Source organism: Muntiacus reevesi, chromosome 1 (genome assembly GCF_963930625.1).
Source record: "Muntiacus reevesi chromosome 1, mMunRee1.1, whole genome shotgun sequence".
Lineage (NCBI taxonomy): Eukaryota > Metazoa > Chordata > Mammalia > Artiodactyla > Cervidae > Muntiacus > Muntiacus reevesi.
The window spans coordinates 142,848,315-142,869,744 of NC_089249.1; the positions used below are offsets into that span (position 1 = coordinate 142,848,315).

Sequence of the window (21,430 nt, forward strand, 5' to 3'; positions counted from 1 at the left end):
AGGACTCACAACCTTAAAAAATATCACTGTCATTAGATTAACAAAAAGTATTTTAGAGTTTGTTACCCAGAAAATTTCATTAGATAGAACATCTCTCCATGAATTTTGCATAATCAAGAAATTACCGTATATTACAAACATGTCAAAGTTAAGAAACAAAGCTTGACAATATATAGCTTCTCAGTGTTTTAGACAGTGGGTAAGTTCTAGAGACAGAAAAAAAATTATACTTTTAAAAGGAAGAAAAACCTTTAATGCCCTGGTTACTTAGTGTACCTGGTTCTGTACACTGTGGGAAGCCCTGTAGAGGCCCTGGGGAGGCTATGCTACCCACCTGGAGGATGTAATGGAAACAATGCTTGTAACTGTAGCATTGGATTGTAAAACAAATCCACAGGTGGCTTCTCAAGTAACCCTGCAAATGGCCACCTCCTCTGTCCCAGGTGAGAGATTTTTTACCAAGATGGTGGTTAGCTGATGCCATTCATCTAATTACATATATGTCTCCTTAGGGAAAGGAAAACATTGTTTAGAGAATCAGAGAAATCTTTACATTTCTTTCAGCATGGAAGTATAAGAAATGAAATTTTCTTGGTCTTTATAAAATGAATACTAAAGAGGGAGAGAAAACAGCAGTTTGATGCTTCAACTTTGAAAATTCAAGAAAATATGGGCAGGACAGATGGTCTATATATCCTTTAAGATTTGAATAAAAACAAAAAAAGAATACCCTTTATATCTAACATCCACAGAATTTATCATACAATGCCACGTCTCAAATGCACCTTACTCCATAAATCCTTTCCTTATTCTTAGCTGAAGGATGTCTCTTCTTCCCCTAAGCTTACCTAACAGTTTACATGAACCTCTTATGTCACTTCCATCATCTCATTTGTATCCTAATTATGTATGTACAGAATTGATCTCCCCAATGAGATGGAAAAATGCTTGAATCCAACATCTGTCCCTCATTCATTTCCTTGGTCTAATTCATTTTTATATTCATCCTAGGTTCTGTCTCATTTCAAAGCTGATGTTCTTTATAACTTAAGTCTCTTCTAAAACATTTCTTCTGTTTTTAGTTACTGGTTTAGTCTGAGATAGCTCCATAAAGGAGGATTTGAAGTCAAAATCTAGATAGAGAGAAGAGACAGGTAAAAAGGAAGTTGGAGTTGAAAGAGGTTAGCAAATAAAGTATTTACTTTTCTAGGAGAGCCAAAGGTTACATAAGAGTTTTCATGCTTAAATGAAACACAGAGCAAAACAATGAGGGTTCTGTTCTGAGAACAGAATGGCTCATATGTATAAATTACCCTGCTGACTAGGAGCTTAAAAAACAGGAGTCAGTCAGAGATAGAAAGGGGAAAACAGGTCAGTAGGCATGATTTCCAAAGCACAATCGCATCATGGTGGATTGAAGGCCATCTGGCTGATGGATAGCAGCCCACTAACACCCAAGATGATTCAGCTAACCTGGATGGCTGGGTGTTCCCTTCCGCTGCTGCTGATCTTCAGACCACCTGTCCAAAGCTGCCCGTTCAGCCAAGGCTGCTCAAAGAGAATAACCTTTCCCCATGAAGACTACGGGTCAGAAGATTCCATAGTGAATTGTGCTTTATACATAAATGAAAGGAAAAGGCAAGGCTCATGGTTCATACATTTAACACAGACTTTACCACCTCCCCCACCCCCCACTCCAGGGTCACCAAAAAAGGACTGATAAGAAATGCTATTCAATCTCTACTGAGAAGTCTCTTCCAAACCCTCTGCAAGTTTTAAACTTCCTGCACTGGGTTCCTCCAAGATCTTCTACATAAAGTGATGATACATTTTATATTTTTTGTACCACTTTTTTTCATACCCCCAAATGGCTATAGTTTTAGCCAACTAGACACTGAGAACCTTGACAGCAGGAATTTATATTTTATTTAAGAGTAGGCTATCAATGAAAGTTAAATTAGTTAAGGATATTACTGTGGATTAGAAATATAGTTCTGGTCAGATAAAAGTGACATAGTGTTGTTTCTTTCCTCCTCTCTTTATTTAACATGACAAAGGAGCATATCAGTATATACAACTGTTTTCCTTTTAAGATTTTACTAAGCAAAATTACTAATAAAAAACCCCATCAACTATACCTCTCTTATATAATTAAAAACTCTTTTTTCCCCAAAATAAAACGAGTTGGTTTGAATTTTGTCATCCCCATATTTCATAAATCCAATACTCCCTTCAAAAAAACTCACAAAATGATTTATTAGTTTCATTGCCAACCACCTAAGTTCACCAATATTTCTTTCTGCAAAGTCACGTTTGCTTGATGTGACAAATTAAATTTCTTTCTCCTACACCCAATTGTGACCACATTTTCAAGACTAATCAGAATTCCAGAAAGGCAACACACAATAAAAGATTAAATGGAAATTATGCTAATAGGATTCCCTGGATAATCAACCTCTCCATTCTGTTCCATCTCACTTAGGATTCAAAAAAGCACAACTTCTGAAACAAAAAGAAAATGAAGGTTCTTTCTTCTATAAAGATATTCTAAAAGATCCTGCCTGCCTTGTGGAGGAATGGAATAAACATCTTGACTCCCAAGTATACATGAGTCCTCATAACTCTTAGGAGACACCATAGCAGTAACTTCCTAATTGGGTTTCTAAGGTCAAGACACTTTTGACTTTGCTATTACACTAAGCTACCAGGAGTAGAGCCCTGATCAGACTATTTCATTATTCAAAACACCTTCAACAGCTCCAAGTACCTAATGCATAACATTCAGTCCTTCTGAGATTTAAATTCAAGCCTCTCTCATTTGACCTCAATTTATTTTAATCCCATCTTCTGTTACTCCCTTTCACATACCCATTGTATTCTCCTCTTTCCACACCCTGATTTTTCTTACTTCTGGGCTTTTGTTTGGTGCTGTTCCTACATTCTTATCTAACCATATTCATATTTTAAAATTCAATATATCCATCAGAAATAGCTGTTCTCCTACCAGGAGAACATCTTCTAGTATTCATCTGTGAACTCCTCCTAATACTTTATCTCTTAGGACACCTTATTTTAGTAACATACATAAATAACATGTGTTATTTCCCATGTTAAACTACAAGTTCTTTGAGTCTAGAGACTTGTGCAATTAATTCTTTTATGTCCTACAAAGTAGGTATTTGGCAAGTAATGGCAGAATGAATTGAATCAGTAAGAAGTATGCAACACTAAAATGAAACATCAAGGATACAGTAGAAAAGCCATTCGCTTCTTCTACAAATATTTATTAAGCAAGTACTACATGCTAAGCACTGAGGATTCGGTGATCAGGAAGACAGTAAGCCTGGCCCTAAAAAAGAATACAATTTAGTGTGGTGTTTACAGTCCTACATTATTATAATAAAACAGGGTGATAACAAGGGAAGGAAAAGTGACAGAACCCTAATTGATAAACCCTTTGAGAAATGGGTCCCTCTTTTTCTATATGCTCAAGTGATGTCACATAAAGAAAAATGGGCAATACTTATTTTTAAATGAATCATGAATGTTACTTAACTATGAAGGGAGTAAAGATTCCCAAAGGGAACAGTGTGGGATGAAGCTGGTCATAAGAATAGTATCTCATGTTTTTGAGCACTGTGTTTCAGGTGCTCTGTTTATTAATCTATGTACATTATTTTATTCATTTTAAGTGATAAAAAACTTGGAAGAGGATTCAAAAAAGTGATTCTCCAAGGATTTATGAATTAATAAGGTCAATGAATGAATAAAGGTTATTAATTAATAAAGAGGAAGTGGGAATGCAACCTAGGTGGAAACAAGAGAACAAGAGTATAATAGGGGAGGAAATTCAACACATGTATATGCGGAGTGCCCGGCAGGGGCACTCACACTAGTGAGAAAAGAAGGGTGATTAGTGGAGGCAAGTGTAAAGCCTTAATTCTAACCTTGAAACAAAGATTTTGAAATACAGCTCTGATAAGCAAGAAATGGGTATTAAAGATATTTGACCAAGAAGACAAATACAAGAAGAAAAGGAATCCTACATTAAATGTAACTGCTGAAAACCAAAGATGCCGGAGGCTGAGAGTCCTGCTAGAGGCCTGTGCAATACAAGTACAGTCACAACTACGGTGAGTTCTTAGTGTGTGCCAAGAATAATGCTAAAAGTTTTATAAACATTATTCAGCTCATCTAAGAAATCTAGAAAATTATTACTATCAAATGTGTTTTAAAAGTAAAGAAACACAAGCTTATTGAGCTTAAGGTTCAAGTTCATTCTGCTAGTGAATGTCAAAGTAATGATTAGGGTTCAAATCTATCAACTTCCAAGTATATGTTCTTAATCACTGCTGTATGTACCCCAATAATATTATAACTGCCAAAAGTAGAGCAGCAGAAATGCTAATAATCCCTTACATATGTATAGAGCTGTGTGGATTATAAAATACTTACACCTACACTTAGTACTCAATCCTCACAGCTATCTATTGACACAGGCAGGGAAGGCTATTAATCTGCTTTACAGAAAAAGGCAGACTTTGAGAGGTTAAGTATCTTCATGGAGGTCAGAAGCCCAGCAGATGATTGATAGAGCTGAAACAAGAACCCATGTTTTCTTGTTCAATATTCAACCAGCACTCTTGTTCACTCTGCTAGCACACAGCTGTAGGAAGCGATTTTGTTCTCTGCTATAGTCTTGGTGTCTAGAACAGTCCTTGACACATAATAAGAGCTCAATAAATATTTGTTCAATAAAAGAACAAATATGAGGTCCCATTAGCATTTAATAAAAGTGTTACTCGATTATGTGGAATTATGATGTCAGGTTCAAATTCACAATCATATGACTGTACTTCATCTCTTTGGTTAAATGGGCTGGTTCTCTCAACAATATATCAGATATGAATTATGCTTAAGTACTTACTGGAAACAGCTGCAAAGGGAAATGGCACAGTGATTGGGTACCCGAGTGAAGGGGTAAGGAAGTGTTGTAGACCACAGCAGTCCTACATAGTACCTCAGCTACCACCTGCAGGGTGGGTGTCACTCAGAATTTGGTGACAGTTATCAGAGGCCAAAAGTCCAGAAAGAAACTGAACATTAATAAAGCTAAATAAATAAATATTTATAAATAAATATAATAAAGAAACAACTCTCTTTATTATATAATTCATTGTGAAAATGCAACACAAGTATCACACAGCATATTCTTTTAGAGAAAAGAATTATTATTTATTAACAAATTTAAATGTCTAATATGATTCATTTTGGAAAATTAAATGCAAATAATGGCATATTCAAATTTAAGAATTGTGATAAGGCTCTTGAAGCAATACTGGTATTATTTATATTTTATACATATTTTTGGTCTTTATTCAAAAATGAAACCAATATTTAAAATTTTCAGAATACAAGTGATTTTTCTGACTTATTATTGATTCTGCTATGTGTAAATAAAAATAAAATGTATTTTTTTTAAACAGGTAATTGAATAATGAGAATAACTTCTGTAGTTAGCACAATTTAAAAATGGGAAATAGTAGCTAATATTGAATAATGCATTTAAATATTAGAATAAATAGCTCACCTTTATTGAGTGTTTACTTTGCACCATGAGCTGTACTAAATGCTTTATATACGTTTCTTCCTTTACTCTTCACAGATCTATGAAGGTTTGGTGGTAACACTCCCAGGGACAGATGAGGAAACTAATGCTGAATAACAGGTGCCTCTGGGCATAGGGGTATGCTACATAGCCTCTCTAGACCCCAGTTTCTTCTTCTAAAAAGTGGAAATAATAATACTGTCTCTCAGAGGTATGAATGTAAATAGGACTTGGGACAATGCATTCAAGATAGGGTTTAACACAGTAGGTACTATGTTCAATCATCCTCTTCTAAGTGGCTGCCCTGTCAGGAAGGCAGCAGAAACCTTTGGACTGGGAATAAACTAGAGAAAATACACAGCTAATATTAGAAGTCATTTCTGACAGAAAAGAAAATAAAAGAAACCAGAGACGCCAGAAATGGTCCTCTCAAATTAAATGTTGACACCAACACTATACCTTTATTCATTCTGAAATATAGAAGCTGGATCTCATAGTAGCTTTACCATTTGATGACAGACCAGTTTCCTTGATCATTGTACTGAGAAAAAGTACGGGCAATAATGAAAAATTCAGTTCTAAGGGGATGCTATTTTGACGGGAAAATTTGTAACTAACAATATTATAGGAAAAATTATTCTAAAGTATTAACCTCCTCCCATCTAAAAAAAAGACTTAGATGACATTCTGTAAACACAAATGAATTAGGAACTAAGTACTAACATTTATTGGGTAGCTACCATGGGTCGGGAAGATCCGCTGGAGAAGGGATAGACTACCCATGCCAAGATTCTTGGGCTTCTCTTGTGGCTTAGCTGGTAAAGAATCTGCCTGCAATGCGGGAGACCTAGATTTGATCCCTGGGTTGGGAAGATCTCCTGGAGAAGGGAAAGGCTACCACTAGTAGTCTGGCCTGGAGAATTCCATGGACTGTATAGTCCACGGAGTCGCAAAGAGTTGGACACGACTCAGACACTTTCACTTTACTTCACTTCACCATGTACCTGGCATAAGATATCTACAGATAGATAGATACAGGTATCTTCTCCCCTCTCTCTCTCTCTCATTTATTCTTAACCATATGAAGTACAAGAAGTTACTGTAACCACTCAAGTTCACCTGTCTAGTGTCACAAGACTGAGCGATTAACACACACACACATCATCCAAAACATTAATAATCAGCTCTCTTGTTTTTGCTTCCAACACCAACACCTCACTGAACTGCTATTTGGTCTTGCCCGGGCTTCTGCTGTCTGTGTGTGTGTCTGCTGCCTAGCGTGTTACTTTTACTTTCCTATAGTCCATTCTCTACCTGGTAGACTGTGTATCAGGTCACCTCACTTCCCTGTTAAAAAATACCCAGTGGCTTCTACTGCACACAGACTAAAACCTGAGCTTCTAACTCTGACTCAGACTCACCAAACTCCTCTCTCCCTCCCACCTCACATTCCTTCCCTCTCATCCTAGCCCACCACTCCCCAGGCTCCCAATATACCCTCCAGCTCATTCTCACTTAGAGTTCTTTTTGTTTCCTCTGCAGAGAAAGCTCTTCCTCCTAACTTTTGCATATCTGGCTCCTTCTTATCATTTTGATTTTGTTTAAATTTCACCTTGTCTATGCAGCTTTCCCTATAACCAATCAAAGTGGTCACAAGCCACATTCCCTATTGTAATTTTAATTATCTGCAAGACGCTGAACACTACTGATAATTCTCTAAGTTTATTTATGTATTTGCTAGTTAATCTTCTCATTGGAATATAAGCTGATACATGGCAGGGAGCCTTATCTGTTTGATTCATAACTAGCCATTTAATGCCCCCAAGAATACCTGACATGTAATATACACTCATTGAATACTTGTTGAATGGAAAGAATGAGCATTATATAATCAAATATTTACTAAAAGGGACACTATTCATACAGCTCATTTTGTTATGGAAGCAAAGGAAAAAGTATGGAAAGGTACTAAAGTATTAAATAAGTAAATATTAACTTCCTCGAGGAAGTGAGGAAAGGAAAATCAAGTTTTCTACCACTGCATTGTTTGATTAGTTATAATAAATATGCATTGTGGGAATTTAAAAAAATCAGTTCAGTTCAGTCACTCAGTCATGTCCGACTCTTTGCGACCCCATGATCCACAGCACGCCAGGCCTCCCTGTTCATCACTAACTCCCAGAGTCTACCCAAACCCAAGTCCATTGAGTCGGTGATGCCATCCAGCCATCTCATCCTCTGTCGTCCCCTTCTCCTCCTGCCCTCAATCTTTCCCAGCATCAGGGTCTTTTCCAATGAGTCAGCTCTTCGCATCAGGTGGCCAAAGTATTGGAGCTTCATCTTCAACATCAGTCCTTCCAGTGAACACCCAGGACCGATCTCCTTTAGAATGGACTGATTTGATCTCCTTGCAGTCCAAGGGACTCTCAAGAATCTTCTCCAACACCACAGTTCAAAAGCATCAATTCTTCAGCACTCAGCTTTCTTTATAGTCCAACTCTCACATCCATACATGACTAATGGAAAAACCATAGCCTTGACTAGATGGACCTTTGTTGACAAAGTAATGGTTCTGCTTTTTAATATTAATAAGTAAAAAACAAGAAGAGTATACAATGTTCTCTCAGCAAGGAATCTCTTAGCTGATTAATCTATATATCTATCTATCCATCCATTCATCCATCTCTAGAAGCAGATCACTATGTTAGCAATCTTGAAGTATTAGTAATTTCTTTATTAATAGATGAAAGTATTTAAAGACAACCAAAATCATAGTATTAAAGAGTTTTGAAACCATAAAGAAAGGTACAATACAGTCATTAAAAAAGAGAATTTTCTAATAAATTCTGAAATCCTTAATTAGGACAAACTGTATATCTAGAATGAAACTTCAGGAATTTTGAGGAAGGCCATACTCATCTGATTAGTTCTAATGTGTGTTGTTGTTTTTTTTTTAACATTGATTTATATTACTATACAATTATATGCCAAATACCTTGTATTTTAATTAGGGAAACTCCCCAGCTAGTAAACTCTGAGTTTGGAATACCAGATAGTGAAAATCCATGTAATTCATTCACTAAGAGCTAATCAGGAGTTATCTTACCTCAATAGAAGTTGGGGAACTTGATGGTAATGGAAAGGGAGTAACAGCCATCTGATTGACTGCATCTTCATTTCTGTAAAAGTTAAAATAGGCAGAATCAATACACAGCAAATGCAAAGTTCTTGGCTCAAATTAGAATCATTTCCCCAGTTCTCAGCTGAAAATGCACACACAGCACTACAGAATTTTTAAAAAATGTAAATATACACTGGTTTCAAGCATGCAAAGCCATTAGGCACAAACAGAGATGTATTACTGAAGGGAAACTAAGATACAATGATTAGTGACAAAGAATGATGATGCTAGAAGTTGGCCACCTTCTGCTTGGTAAGTCAGGTGCTGCAGAGGATACTTTTGGAAAGGTACCAACTCTTTCAACACCGAGGAGTATAAAATTCTTATCTAGGTGGGTGTAACCTCTGGGCCCCATTAATGTCCAGAGCATTTTGTTCTTTGCACTGGAAAGGTTCCCAGCCTCCTCACTTGGCTCCTAGTTTTGTTCTGCCATATGAAGGATGATGGGATGTATATGACAGTCCTTGCATGGGCAGACTGTGTGAGGAGGAGTAATGGATGGGGAGAACAGAGATCCAGACAGACAATGCTTTGTGGGTTAAATTCATTCTACTCCTCGTTACCATAATTGGAGCAGAGGAGGTGGGAGCTGAAACTTCATTACTGGGGGGTCAGGAACAGAACAACTCCTAGAATACCAGTTCTGATGGTTTGGGCTTACTTCCACTACTTTACTAGAAATGGTATGTAGGCAGTGGTTCTGTAGGAGATCTATCTTTTACTGTTTATTCACTTCACAGGACCAAAATAATTATCTTAAGATTTATGTGAACTTTAGGTTTCACAATATAAAACAGAGACTTCTTACTGGTGTGTAAAGATCTAAGACTGTTCACAGATCTCCATGTCTGGTGTACATATGACAGCCACTGCCTGACTTAGGAGGGCACTCAAATGCACTTTTCACATTTTATTTTTTATGTCTCACCAATTGGAAAAAGATCCATTGGTTGATGTCATTCCTACTTTGAGGCTTTAATCACATCACTGCCTTTACCTGAAATGCCTTTCTTTATATTAAATTTATACCCTACTCATCTTTCTCAATAATCTCAACTAATTTCCCTTAATTAAAAGACTATATATTGATGTCTTCCAAATTCACATTTAGCTTGGATATTTTTCTGTACCTAGGATCTGCAAACTCAACACCTACTTTATATTCCACTAGAGGTCTTAGAAACATTTTAAATAAAACAGAGTTCTTTATCCCACTCAGTTCCCAAAGGTTTCCATAGTCAACTTCCTCCCCACCATAGTAAATATCAACAACATTCACCCAGTTGTTTAACCAGGAACCTAAAGTCATTCTTGAACACTCTCACCCCTCAACTGTATATCCAATCCATCAAGATGTCTTATTGATTCAACCTTTAAAATGTATCTTGAATGTTCACATTTCTTACCATCCTATCCTAGTACAAGTTAACATCATTTCTTTTCTGAATTAAAGTAAAAACCTGCTATTTGGTCTCCCTACTTATACTCTTCATCCTCTGTCCATTCTTCACCCAGCAGTTATTACAGTTCTAAAATATAAATCTGGTTATATTTCTACCCCCTGCTTATGATCTTCCTACAATTCCTTAATGCATGAGGATCAAGTCCAAAATTGTTAGGGAACTTATCAGGCCTTGAGGGATCTGGCCCCAGACCCCACCTTTGAACTTGTCTTGTTCTCACTTCTCCTTCCTCACTCTGCTCAAACCCAGCTACACAGGCCTTCTTTCCATTTCTCAGCTGAGCCAAGCTCCATATACCTCAGGCCTTTTCTATTCTTCTTTTTTGTTCTGAATGCTTGGTGCCCAAATCCTTTGTCTGATTTTTTTAATAGGTCACAATAAATGTAATTTCTGGAAACGAGCATTCCATGACTTCCACTATATGCTTGTAGCACCTATCTATAATCCTAGATCTGTTTACTTTCAAAGTTTACTTAATTGATTTATATGCACATTCGTTTCAAATCTGTCTTCCCCTTAGATGGTAAGCGCTCCAAGGACAGGACTCATATCCTTCCAACTATTACATCATCTAAGGCAAACATAGTGCCTGACAAACTGTCTGTACAGTAAGTCCCCTGTATGTAAATGAGTTCTGTTCTGAGAACACATTTGTTAAGTTCAACTTGTTTTTAAGTTCAACAAAGCCTAGGTACCCAACTAACATAATTGGCTATATCACACTGTATTGTAATAGGTTTATGATACTTTTCACAAAAATACTACATTAAAAAAACCACAAAAATAAAGAAAATACGTTTAATCTTACAGTATAGTACCTTGAAAAGTACAGTAATACAGTATAATAGCTGCCATACAGGGGCTGGCATCAAGTGAACAGGCAAGAGCTAGAGGAGGGAGAGGAGATGGGAGATGGTCAAGCTGAAGGATCATCAGCAATAGGAGACAGAGGGCAAGCTGCAGTTTCACTCATGGCTGACTGTGATGGAGAGCATATTTACATCTTTGAAAGTTCGCAACTTGAAGATTCTTATGTAGGGGACTTACGAAACAGTTATTTTAAGGAACTTCCCTAGTGGTCAAGTGGATAACACTGCACTCCCAATGAAGAAGGCCCAGTTTGATCCTGGGAACTAAGATGACAAATATTGCAAATAAGCTGGCATGATGCAGCTAATGAGCCTGCCAGAGAAAGCCCATGCACTGTAACTAGAGAAGCTTGTGCACCACAATGAAGACCCAATGCAGCCAAAATAAATAATGTGACGATCACTCACTTCAATAAGGAGACGGAAGTAGTTTCAGTTCTAGAACTACCACTGACCTTAGGATTTTGGGGGAAATCACTTCTAAGAAAATCAGTTTCCTGATCTCTTAAGTACGTAGGTTGAACTGTAAAACTTCTAAGCTGATAAAAATTCTTTTGGAATAAGGCAGAACATAAATAAAGAGATGAGGTCTAGGTCCCATTTCTTGCTTTCAGTCAGTCAGTCAGTTCAGTGACTCATTTGTGTCCGACTCTTTGTGACCCCATGGACTACAACACGCCAGGCCTCGCTGTTCATCACCAACTCCTGGAGTTTACTCAAACTCATGTCCATTGAGTTGGGCTTTAACCTTTTAAAATTCTTGAATTATCTAGCACACGAGCCAAATGAAAGCAAAAGGGAGAAAACTAAAATCAAAAAGTGACACAGAGCATGAAGAATATGTCTATCTCTTCTGACAGCATTATAGATGCCTTAAGCATGCACTATTATGTTAAGAGATGGCTGTTGTTTTTCAGAGAGTACAATCCATTCCTCAGCAGTTTTCTCATACACAGAAGAAGCAACCAGTTACCCCTGGGTAAGTAACAGCATCTTCCCAGAGGTGATTTCCTTTCCCATTCAGTTTCCCCCATGGAATAACACAATAGAGCTCAGCTCTAACTTAGAACTGAAAGCCAACAGGACATGCCTGCTCCAGATTCAGAGCCCATGGGGCAGAGTGTAGTTGGCAGTAATTAAGCAGATGGCCTTTCGTATCTCTTTCAAAGGTTACAGGCATTAAAAATATAGCTGCACATAAGTTTTTATTGAGAAATAATGATTAACTGGACCAAGTTATCACTTCATAATTTAATAATTTCCCCCCAAATAGTATGACTTCAATGGTTTTTAAAGTCCATATTAATTTTTTTAAACCTCACAGAATAGAAAACTTCAGGGGAGAGAAGAAAGCTGCTATAAGAAGTTACAGTTCAGCTTTGCGCAGTGGCAGTATCGTAGCCAATGAGGTTTATCCGAGGCGCGATTATTGCTAATTGAAAAAAAAAAAAAAAGAAGTTACAGTTCATAATCCCTCATAATCCACTCATGAGTGAGTGTTCACAGACATTGTCATCAAGGCAGCGATTTTTTTTCAGTTGGAGTATAATTCCTTTGTGTGTGTTGGCCGCTTAGTTGTGTCTGACTCTTTGCGATCCTATGGACTGTGGCCCGCCAGGCCCCTCTGTCCCTGGGATTCTCTAGGCAAGAATACTGGAGAAGGTTGCCATACCCTCCTCCAGGGGATCTTCCCCACCCAGAGATGGAACCCACGTCTCCTGCATTGCAGACAGGTTCTTTACCATCTGAGCCATAGGGAAGTCCCTAATAATAGTAATTGCTTTATAATGTTGTATTAGTTTTTGCTGTGCAACAATGTGAATCAGCTATATACGTGTGTGTGCCATGTATATACACATCCTTATATCCCCTCCCTCTAGAGCCTCCCTCCCACTGTCCCCATCTCACCCCTCTATGTCATCACAGCGCAATGAGCTGGGCTCCCTGTTCTACACAGCAGCTTCCCACTAGCTGGCTATTTTACACATGGCAGTGTATTCACGTCACTCCCATGCTCTCAATTCATCCCACCCTCTCCTTCTCCCTCTGGTGTCCACAAATCTGTTCTCTGTGTCTGCGTCTCTATTCCTGCCCTGCCAATAGGTTCATCAGTACCATTTTTCTGGATTCCATATATATGTATTAATATATGATATTTGTTTCTCTCTTTCTGACTTACTTCACTCTGCATGACGGACAAGACAACAATTTTAAAGAGAAAGAAATGGGAAGAGGGAAACTAAAGGAGAGAAAGCAGTGATACTTCACAAGGGCAGTTAGCCTGAAAGACTTCTGGGGATCCTCTGACCTCTCATAGTCCATGATTCACATGAAATGAAATCTGTTTGCTTCATAATTAACTTTTCATTTCCAGTATAAGCAACACAAATTTCTTACCTCTTGGTGCCCCATACAGCACACAATCAGAAATTGTAGTTGAAATTATTTGCTGGTATTTGCATTTATTTATTTTGCAAGACTTGTATCTTTTTAAAAGTCTATTTTATTGAAGCATAGTTGATTTACAATGTTGTATGAATTTCTATTACAAAGCAAAATCATACAGTTATATGAATATAGTTATGCATAGAGATTCCTCAAAAACTAAAAACAGAGTTGCCATATAATCCCGCAATCTCACTCAAGGGCATATATCCAGAGGGGAGGGTATATATATGTATAGATAAAATATAGATATATACATCCTTTTTCATCTTCTTTTCTATTATGATATTATTCTATGATATCATTTCTATTATCATAGAATATTGAATATAGTTCCTTGTGCTATATATTAGGACTTGATTGTTTATCTATTCTCTATATAATACCTTGCATCTGTGAATCCCAAATTCCCAATCCCTCTCTCTCCAAAGCCCTCTCCCCTTGGCCACCACAAATCTGTTCTCTGTGTCTGTGAGTCTGTTTCCGCTTTGTAGATAAGTTCATTTGAGTTATATTTTAGATTCCACACATAAGTGACCTCAGTGTGGTATTTGTCTTTTTCTTTCTGACTTCATTTAGAATGTAATCTCTAGGTCCATCCATGTTGTTGCAAATGACATTATTTCATCCTTTTTGATGACTAATATTCCATTGTATAAATGTTCCTTATCCATTTATCTATGAATGGATATTTAGGTTGTTTCCATGTCTTAGCTATTGTAAGTAGTGCTACAATGAACACTGAGGTGCATTCATCTTTTTGAATTATAGTTTTCTCTGGATACATGCCCAGGAGTGGGACTGCAGGGTCATATAGCAACTCTATTTTTAGTTTTTTGAGGAACTTCCATTCTGTTTTCCATAGCAGCCACACCCATTTACATTCCCTGTTGAGGATGTAACAGCTGTTGGCAGACAGATAGTGGACTTCTATCATGGATAAAAGTGAGATTTCCAAGGTATGGAAGCCTATATAGGTATGTCCTTATCACTGGACTTGCCAAGTTCTATTAAAATTATTTGTGCTATTCTCTCTCCTTTTTAAACACAGAGATAGGATCTTATTTCTTTATGTCTTCTGCTTGTAGCAGAATACCTAGGAGAGAGTAAGTATACTATAAAAGTCTGTTGAGTAAAAGAGGTCTTAACAAGCATGAAAAGATAGGAAGCAGAACTGTCAAAGGTGTGTCCTATGCTTTCCAAGCTTCTTCACCAATTAGTGATGATGCAGCACTGACTGCAGTGCTGGCTGCAGTCAGCCAGCAATTGGTACTTACCAAATTAATGAACATTTCTTGGGGTGTCTGCCCAACTCACAGTGATTCCATGGATGGTCTATACCGTGTAACACTAACAGTTGGCCTCACCTTCAGTGGATTTAAGGAGCAGATATCTGTCTCATTTTAAGCATATCAGATTCTTTCTCCAGGGACTGAAAATTTAGAAGAGACTCAAAGAGACTCAAGAGCGTGATATTGAGACAACTCCAATGGAGATAGTCAAGACTAAACAATGAGGTTAGAACTTCCTTCTGGTGATGTCTCGGGAGTTGCCCTGGTTCCTTCTCTTCAGTCTCAGCTGCATGACTTATTCTTAAGAGTGCACAAGATATCCTTGTATTCTTACAATACATTCTCCTTTTAATTTAAGCTAGATAGAGTTTAATTGATTGCAGCTCAACAATATAGCTCTGAATTTATTTTGAATATAGTCTTTGGTTTATTTAACAAATATTTATGCTATGGAAACAAAGATGAATAAAACATGATTCCTACCTTTGATGATGTTAGCAATTAGTAAGGAACACAGCTAAGTAAACAGACAATTACAACAGTGGAATTTCTATCTAGGAACTATCAATGTAGTTTTTCTCCAAAAGTATACTAGGAACATACCCAATTCAGTTTTTTGTTTGCAGAATATATTTATATTTATGACAAAGACATATTCCGGATCCTGATTTCAATTCAATGCTGTTATAAAATACATTCATACTGGTAAAAATCATGTAACATGTATTGGGCAGAATTCTAAGAGGTCTCCCAAGACTCCTGCCTTCTGGCTTACAGGTTGTAAACAGGATGAATTTCACTTCCATGATTAGGTTACATTACATAGCACTGATGACCTTAAGACAAAGGCAGATAGATTACCATGTTGGGCAAGACCTCATCACATGTCCCCTTTAAATCTGGAAATTTCACTTCTTAGAGCCTCATTGTCTTGATCTCTAAAGTTAGTAGGTTGACCTACAAGAATTCTAAGGAATGTCAGGAGGTTGGAGATAGAAAGTCAGAGATTACAAGTATCATCTCTGGCTTGAGGATAAAAGTAAGCTCATGGGGAATAATGCAAATGGCCTTTAAAAACTAAGAGAAATCTCCAACTAAGAACCAATAAGGAACCTCCAAACTGTACCAAAACCTGATCTAAAAGGATATGCGTGGATGAATGCTAAGTTGCTTCAGTCATGTCTGACTATTTGTGACTGAGCGGACTGTAGCCCGCCAGGCTCCTCTGTCCAAGGGATTCTCCAGGCAAGAATACTGGAGTGGGGAAAGGATATATAGGCACCCCAATGTTGACTACAGCACTGTTTACAATAGCCAAGACGGGGAAGCAACCTAAATGTCAACTGACAGAGGAATGGATAAAGAAAATGTAGTACATGTATACAACAGAGTATTACTCAACTATTAAAAAGAATGAAATAAGGCCATTTGCAGCAACATGGATGGACCCACAGGTTGTCATATTGACAGAAGTAAGTCAGAGAGAGAAGGAGAAATATTGTATGACATCCCTTATATGTGGAATCTAAAGAGAAATGATACAAATGAACTTACAAAACAGAAAGAGACTCACAGACTTAGAGAATGAACTTATGGTTGCAGGGGAAGCGAACAGGGGGAAGGGATAGTTGGGAGTTTGGGATGGACATGTATACACTGCTATATCCATTTTAGGATAACCAACAAGCAAGTACAAGGGGAAAATGTGGGAGCAGTGACAGATTTTCTTTTCTTGGGTTCCAAAATCATTGCAGACAGTGACTGCAACCATGAAATTAAAAGATGTTTGCTCCTTGGAAGAAAAACTATGACAAACTTAGACAGCATATTAAAAAGCAGAGACATCCCTTTTCTAACAAAGGTCTGTATAGTCAAAGTTATGGTTTTTTCTGTCAGGTACAGAAGTGAACACTGGACAATAAAGAAGACTGAGTACCAAAAAATTGATGCTTTCAAATTGTGGTGCAAAAGAAGACTCTTGAGAGTCTCTTGGATGGCAAGGAGATCAAACCAGTCAATACTAAAGGTAATCAACCCTGAATATTCACTGGAAGGACTGATGCTGAAACTTAAGTTTCAATACTTTGTCCACCTAATGCAATGAGCCGATTCATTGGAAAAGACCTCCTTGATGCTGGGAAAGATTGAAGGCAAAAGGAGAAGAGGGTGGGGAGAGAATGAGATGGTTAGATAGCTTCAGTGACTCAAAGGACATGAGTTTAAGCAGACTCCAGGAGACAGTGAAGGACCGGGGAGCCTGGCATGTTGCAGTTCATAGGGTCAAAAAGAACCATGGAAACTGAAGAACAAAAACAAGGACAAGCACAGGGAACTCTAGCCAATGTTATATGGTAGCCTGGATGAAAGGGGTGTTTGGGGTGAATGGACACATGTATAGTAGTAGTAGATGCTGAGTTGTGTCTGACTCTTTGTGACCCCACAGACTGTAGCCCACCAGGTTCTTCTGTCCATGGGTTTTCCCAGACAAGAATACTGGAGTGGGTTGCCATTTCCTTCTCCAGGATACATGTATACATATGACTAAAACTATCACAACATAATTAATTGATTATACCACAAGACAAAACAAAAAGTTTAGAAGGAAAAAAAAAAAAAGAACCAACAAGGAAATAAACTTAACAAGAATGAGGCTGGAAGTGAAATTTTCCCCAAGGCTCCAGAAGAGAAGTCAATCTAGCCAACATCTTGATTTCTGCTTTGTGATATGTTAAATAGAGAGCCCAACCCCTCCGTGTCAGACTTCTGACCTACTAAACTAACAGATAATAAATGTGTGTTGGTCTAAGCCATTAATGGTTTAAGCTATTAAATTTGTGGTAGTTTGTTACACAAAGAGAAAAGTAATACATAGCAAAATGTATTGATTTGGAAGACATGATCACCAGAAGCATAACTTTTGAGTTCTTACCATGTACTACCTTTTTAATCATTTTTATATGTTAACTCATTTAACCTTCATAACAGCTCTATGTGGTAGTTACAATTATTTTCTTCACTTTACACAGAGATTAAGCTACCTGACCAAAGTCACAAAGCTAATAAATAGCAAGCTGAGGCTAAAATCCAGCTATCTGGTTTCAAAACTTTCTCTTTTAACTATTGTATTACAGTGTTTCCTATTTCAATAGCTTGATCCAAAGCCACGAATATCTTCTTCTCTCATATACCCAAGCTATTATCCCCAGATCTACCTTGGGGAAAAGTTCTACTGGGTCACAATTTACTCATAAATTTATTTCACAATTTTCCTCAAGATGAAGATGCAGTGCAGAGCTCTAAGTTTGTTCACTCTGACTTGATCTACTTTTCATACTTAAGTTTGGAGTGTCACATCTACATTACCCATCCCTCATATAAACATAATGACTATAAAATGCTTTGAAATCTTCATTGTGCCTGATCGTGCTGGTCGGGTAGTGAACAGTACAATGGAGTGTAATTCTCCCAGTACTCTCCTGTGATAGTAATTAGGGATATTCATAAATCCTCTGGCTTGTGTTTTTCTTCACCTTTAAAGTTGAACCAGTACTTGATTAACTATGTTTGCTTTTCTGCCCTGGTGATTATGGAAACACAAGCTGAGATGGAACTTCTGTTGCCTGGGTACCTGAAGCACCATAGTGAACAGAGAAGCCTCCTTGCTGAGCCCCGGAGGACATGTAACATGAGAAAGAAATAAATCTTTGTTGTTTTAAGCCACTGAGATTTGGGCTGTTAGTTACTGAAGCATAACTGAGTCTATCCTGACTCAAATATGTTCTAAACTAGTTTATTCTATAACTTTTTCCCCCCAAAATCATGCTTATACTTTAAATAGAATAGCTAAAAACTGGAAACAACCCAAATATCCATCTTTAGGAGAATGGATCATCAAATTGTGGTATATTCACAGATTGGGGTAATATTCCTCAATAATTTAAGGAACTATTGATATACATGACAACAAGGATAAATCTTTTAAAAATTATATAAAATGAAAGAAACCAGACACAAAATAATAGATGCTGTTCAATTTTTTTACATGAAGCTCAAGAAAAGTTAAAACTAATCTTTGGTGACAGAAATCAGAAGTGTTAGTTCTGGGGGGAGAAACTAACTGGAAAGGAGCACCAGGAAACTTGCCAGGGTGAATGAATTTCTTATATTTTTGTTTTGGGTGTTGGCTACATAGGCATATATTTTATATTATCAAAACTCAACAAACTGAACACTTAAAATCTATTGCATTGAGTAGAAATTACATCCCAGTTAAAAAATGTATTCAGGATTATCTATAGTGTTAACAACTAGGTGCTATTCTGGAAAGAATCCAGTCCTAAGGACACCTAGGTAAATGTACAGTTCTATCTTCAGTTCCATCAGTAAGACATAAACAATATACTACGCAACTTTTTAAAAATCTTACTTCTTAATCTATAAAATTAGGATAATATATTCTAATAGAATTGAGATAATATGTCATAAACACTAAAGCATAGTAACAATGTTGTTGTTCTTGTTTAGTCACTAACTCATGTCCAGCTCGTTGTGACCCCATGGACTGTAGCCTGCCAGGCTCCTCCATCCACAGGATTTCCCAGGAAAAGAATATTGGAGTGGGTTGTCATTTCCTTCTCCAGGGGATCTTCCTAAGCCAGTGTTTGAACCTTATCTCGTAGTAACAATAGTTTACATTCAATGTTTTATGATATAGATTTAAGTTTCAGATTCTTACATCCAGGAGTAAAGTTCTGTTACTTTTAATTCATTTAACCTTCAACCCTTATACCCAAAGAAATTATCAAGTCTAAAGGATTCATTCTAAAGATTTCATCCTTTTTTTCCTCTTTTCTTCTGATCCTAAGTCACCATTCTAATTCAAGTACTTTTCACATTAACAACAGTGTCCCTGCTGGTTTCCTTGTTCTGCTTCCTCTGTGTCTCAGTCAATCCAACTCACTCCCTGCTTAACTGTGAAAACCCCTCTGTGCCACCAAGCCTGCAAATACACTGTGAATAACCCGAGAGCACAGAGTTCCCTCTTTTGGTGTTTGTTTTGCTTGATGTATAGTTATTTATGTGCATGTCTTATATAGTACTTGAGATCCAGTAGGTACTCAATGAATACTTAAATTTGTTCATGCAGTTTGGACTTTTTTTTTCTATGTAAATCTTCTCAGGTAGCATTAACTAGCTCTTGCTGTACCCACTTCTACAACAGTAATCTCTCTCTCCTCTGAATTTCTAAACTGTTTACATGGGTTTTCTCAGCAACTTTTTTCTGTTCTTCTAACAATACCTCACTGCATTCTTACAAGCATACACATGTCACATTCAGAGATTTGTTGATAAAACCCTTTATGTTTATATCTTATCCTTCAAAGTTGTAGTCATAATTAAATTATAGTAAGAGATTTCAATAACATTCTATTTGAAGCATCAATCCAGCAATCATTGACTAGGATTAAATATGAGATTCTCTCTCTAACATAAACTCTAAAAGAATGCTACAAATTGTGGTTAAAAGAAAGATTAATGACATATGAAGAGAATGTATTTATCCTTCAGAAAAGGACACTGAGCCTATGAAAAAAATTTCTGAATGATGAAATAAAGACATCTAATATAATGAGCTGTATGTGCCTGCTTGTGTTTGTAGAATTCCATGACTTTCAATTTATTAGGGTCTGAGATATCTCCAAGGAGCAATATTCCTTCTTTTAAAAGTGAAAGTGTCTTACATTGTTGGTGGGAATGCAAATTAGTACAGCCACTATGGAAAACAGGGTGGAGATTCCTTAAAAAACTGTAAATAGAACTGTCATATGACCCAGCAATCCTACTCCTGGGTACACACACCGAGGAAGCCAGAACTGAAAGAGACACATGCACCCCAATGTTCATCGCAGCACTGTTTATAATAGCCAGGACATGGAAGCAACCTTGATGCCCATCAGCAGATGAATGGATAAGAAAGCTATGGTACATATACACCATGGAATATTACTCAGCCATTAAAAAGAATACATTTGAATCAGTTCTAATGAGATGGATGAAACTGGAGCCCATTATACAGAGTGAAGTAAGCCAGAAAGATAAACACCAATACAGTATACTAACGCATATATATGGAATTTAGAAAGATGGTAACGATAACCCTATATGCAAGACAGAAAAAGAGACACAGATGTACAGAACAGACTTTGGACTCTATGGGAGAAGGCATGGGTGGGATGATCTGAGAGAATAGCATTGAAACATGTATATTATCAAGTGTGAAACAGATCGCCAGTCCAGGTTGGATGCATGAGACAAGTGCTCAGGGCTGGTGCATTGGGATGACCCTGAGAGATGGGATGGGGAGGGAGGGGGGAGGGGGGTTCAGGATGGGGAACACATGTAAATCCATGGCTGATTCATGTCAATGTATGGCAAAAATCACTACAATATGTAAAGTAATTAGCTTCCAACTAATAAAAAATAAAGGAAAAAATAAAAATAAAAGTGAAAGTGTGTTCCATCCTAAAATGTATATGGAATAGCCAAAACAATCTTGAAAAAGAAGAACAAAG

The 21,430-nt window shown here is 37.2% G+C and overlaps 1 protein-coding gene and 1 pseudogene across 6 annotated transcripts in view; one reads left to right on the forward strand and one right to left on the reverse strand.

Moving 5' to 3' along the window:
- The window catches only part of PATJ (PATJ crumbs cell polarity complex component), a 358,862-nt gene that overhangs the window by 105,750 nt on the left and 231,682 nt on the right, over window positions 1-21,430 (reverse strand). For all 6 annotated transcript variants that reach the window (XM_065911864.1, XM_065911863.1, XM_065911866.1 and 3 more), the window contains exon 30: window positions 8,715-8,787. In XM_065911864.1, the coding sequence (XP_065767936.1) occupies window positions 8,715-8,787 (73 nt within the window). The remainder of the gene's footprint in view (window positions 1-8,714; window positions 8,788-21,430) is intronic.
- LOC136156569 (U4 spliceosomal RNA) lies at window positions 12,497-12,577 on the forward strand (annotated as a pseudogene).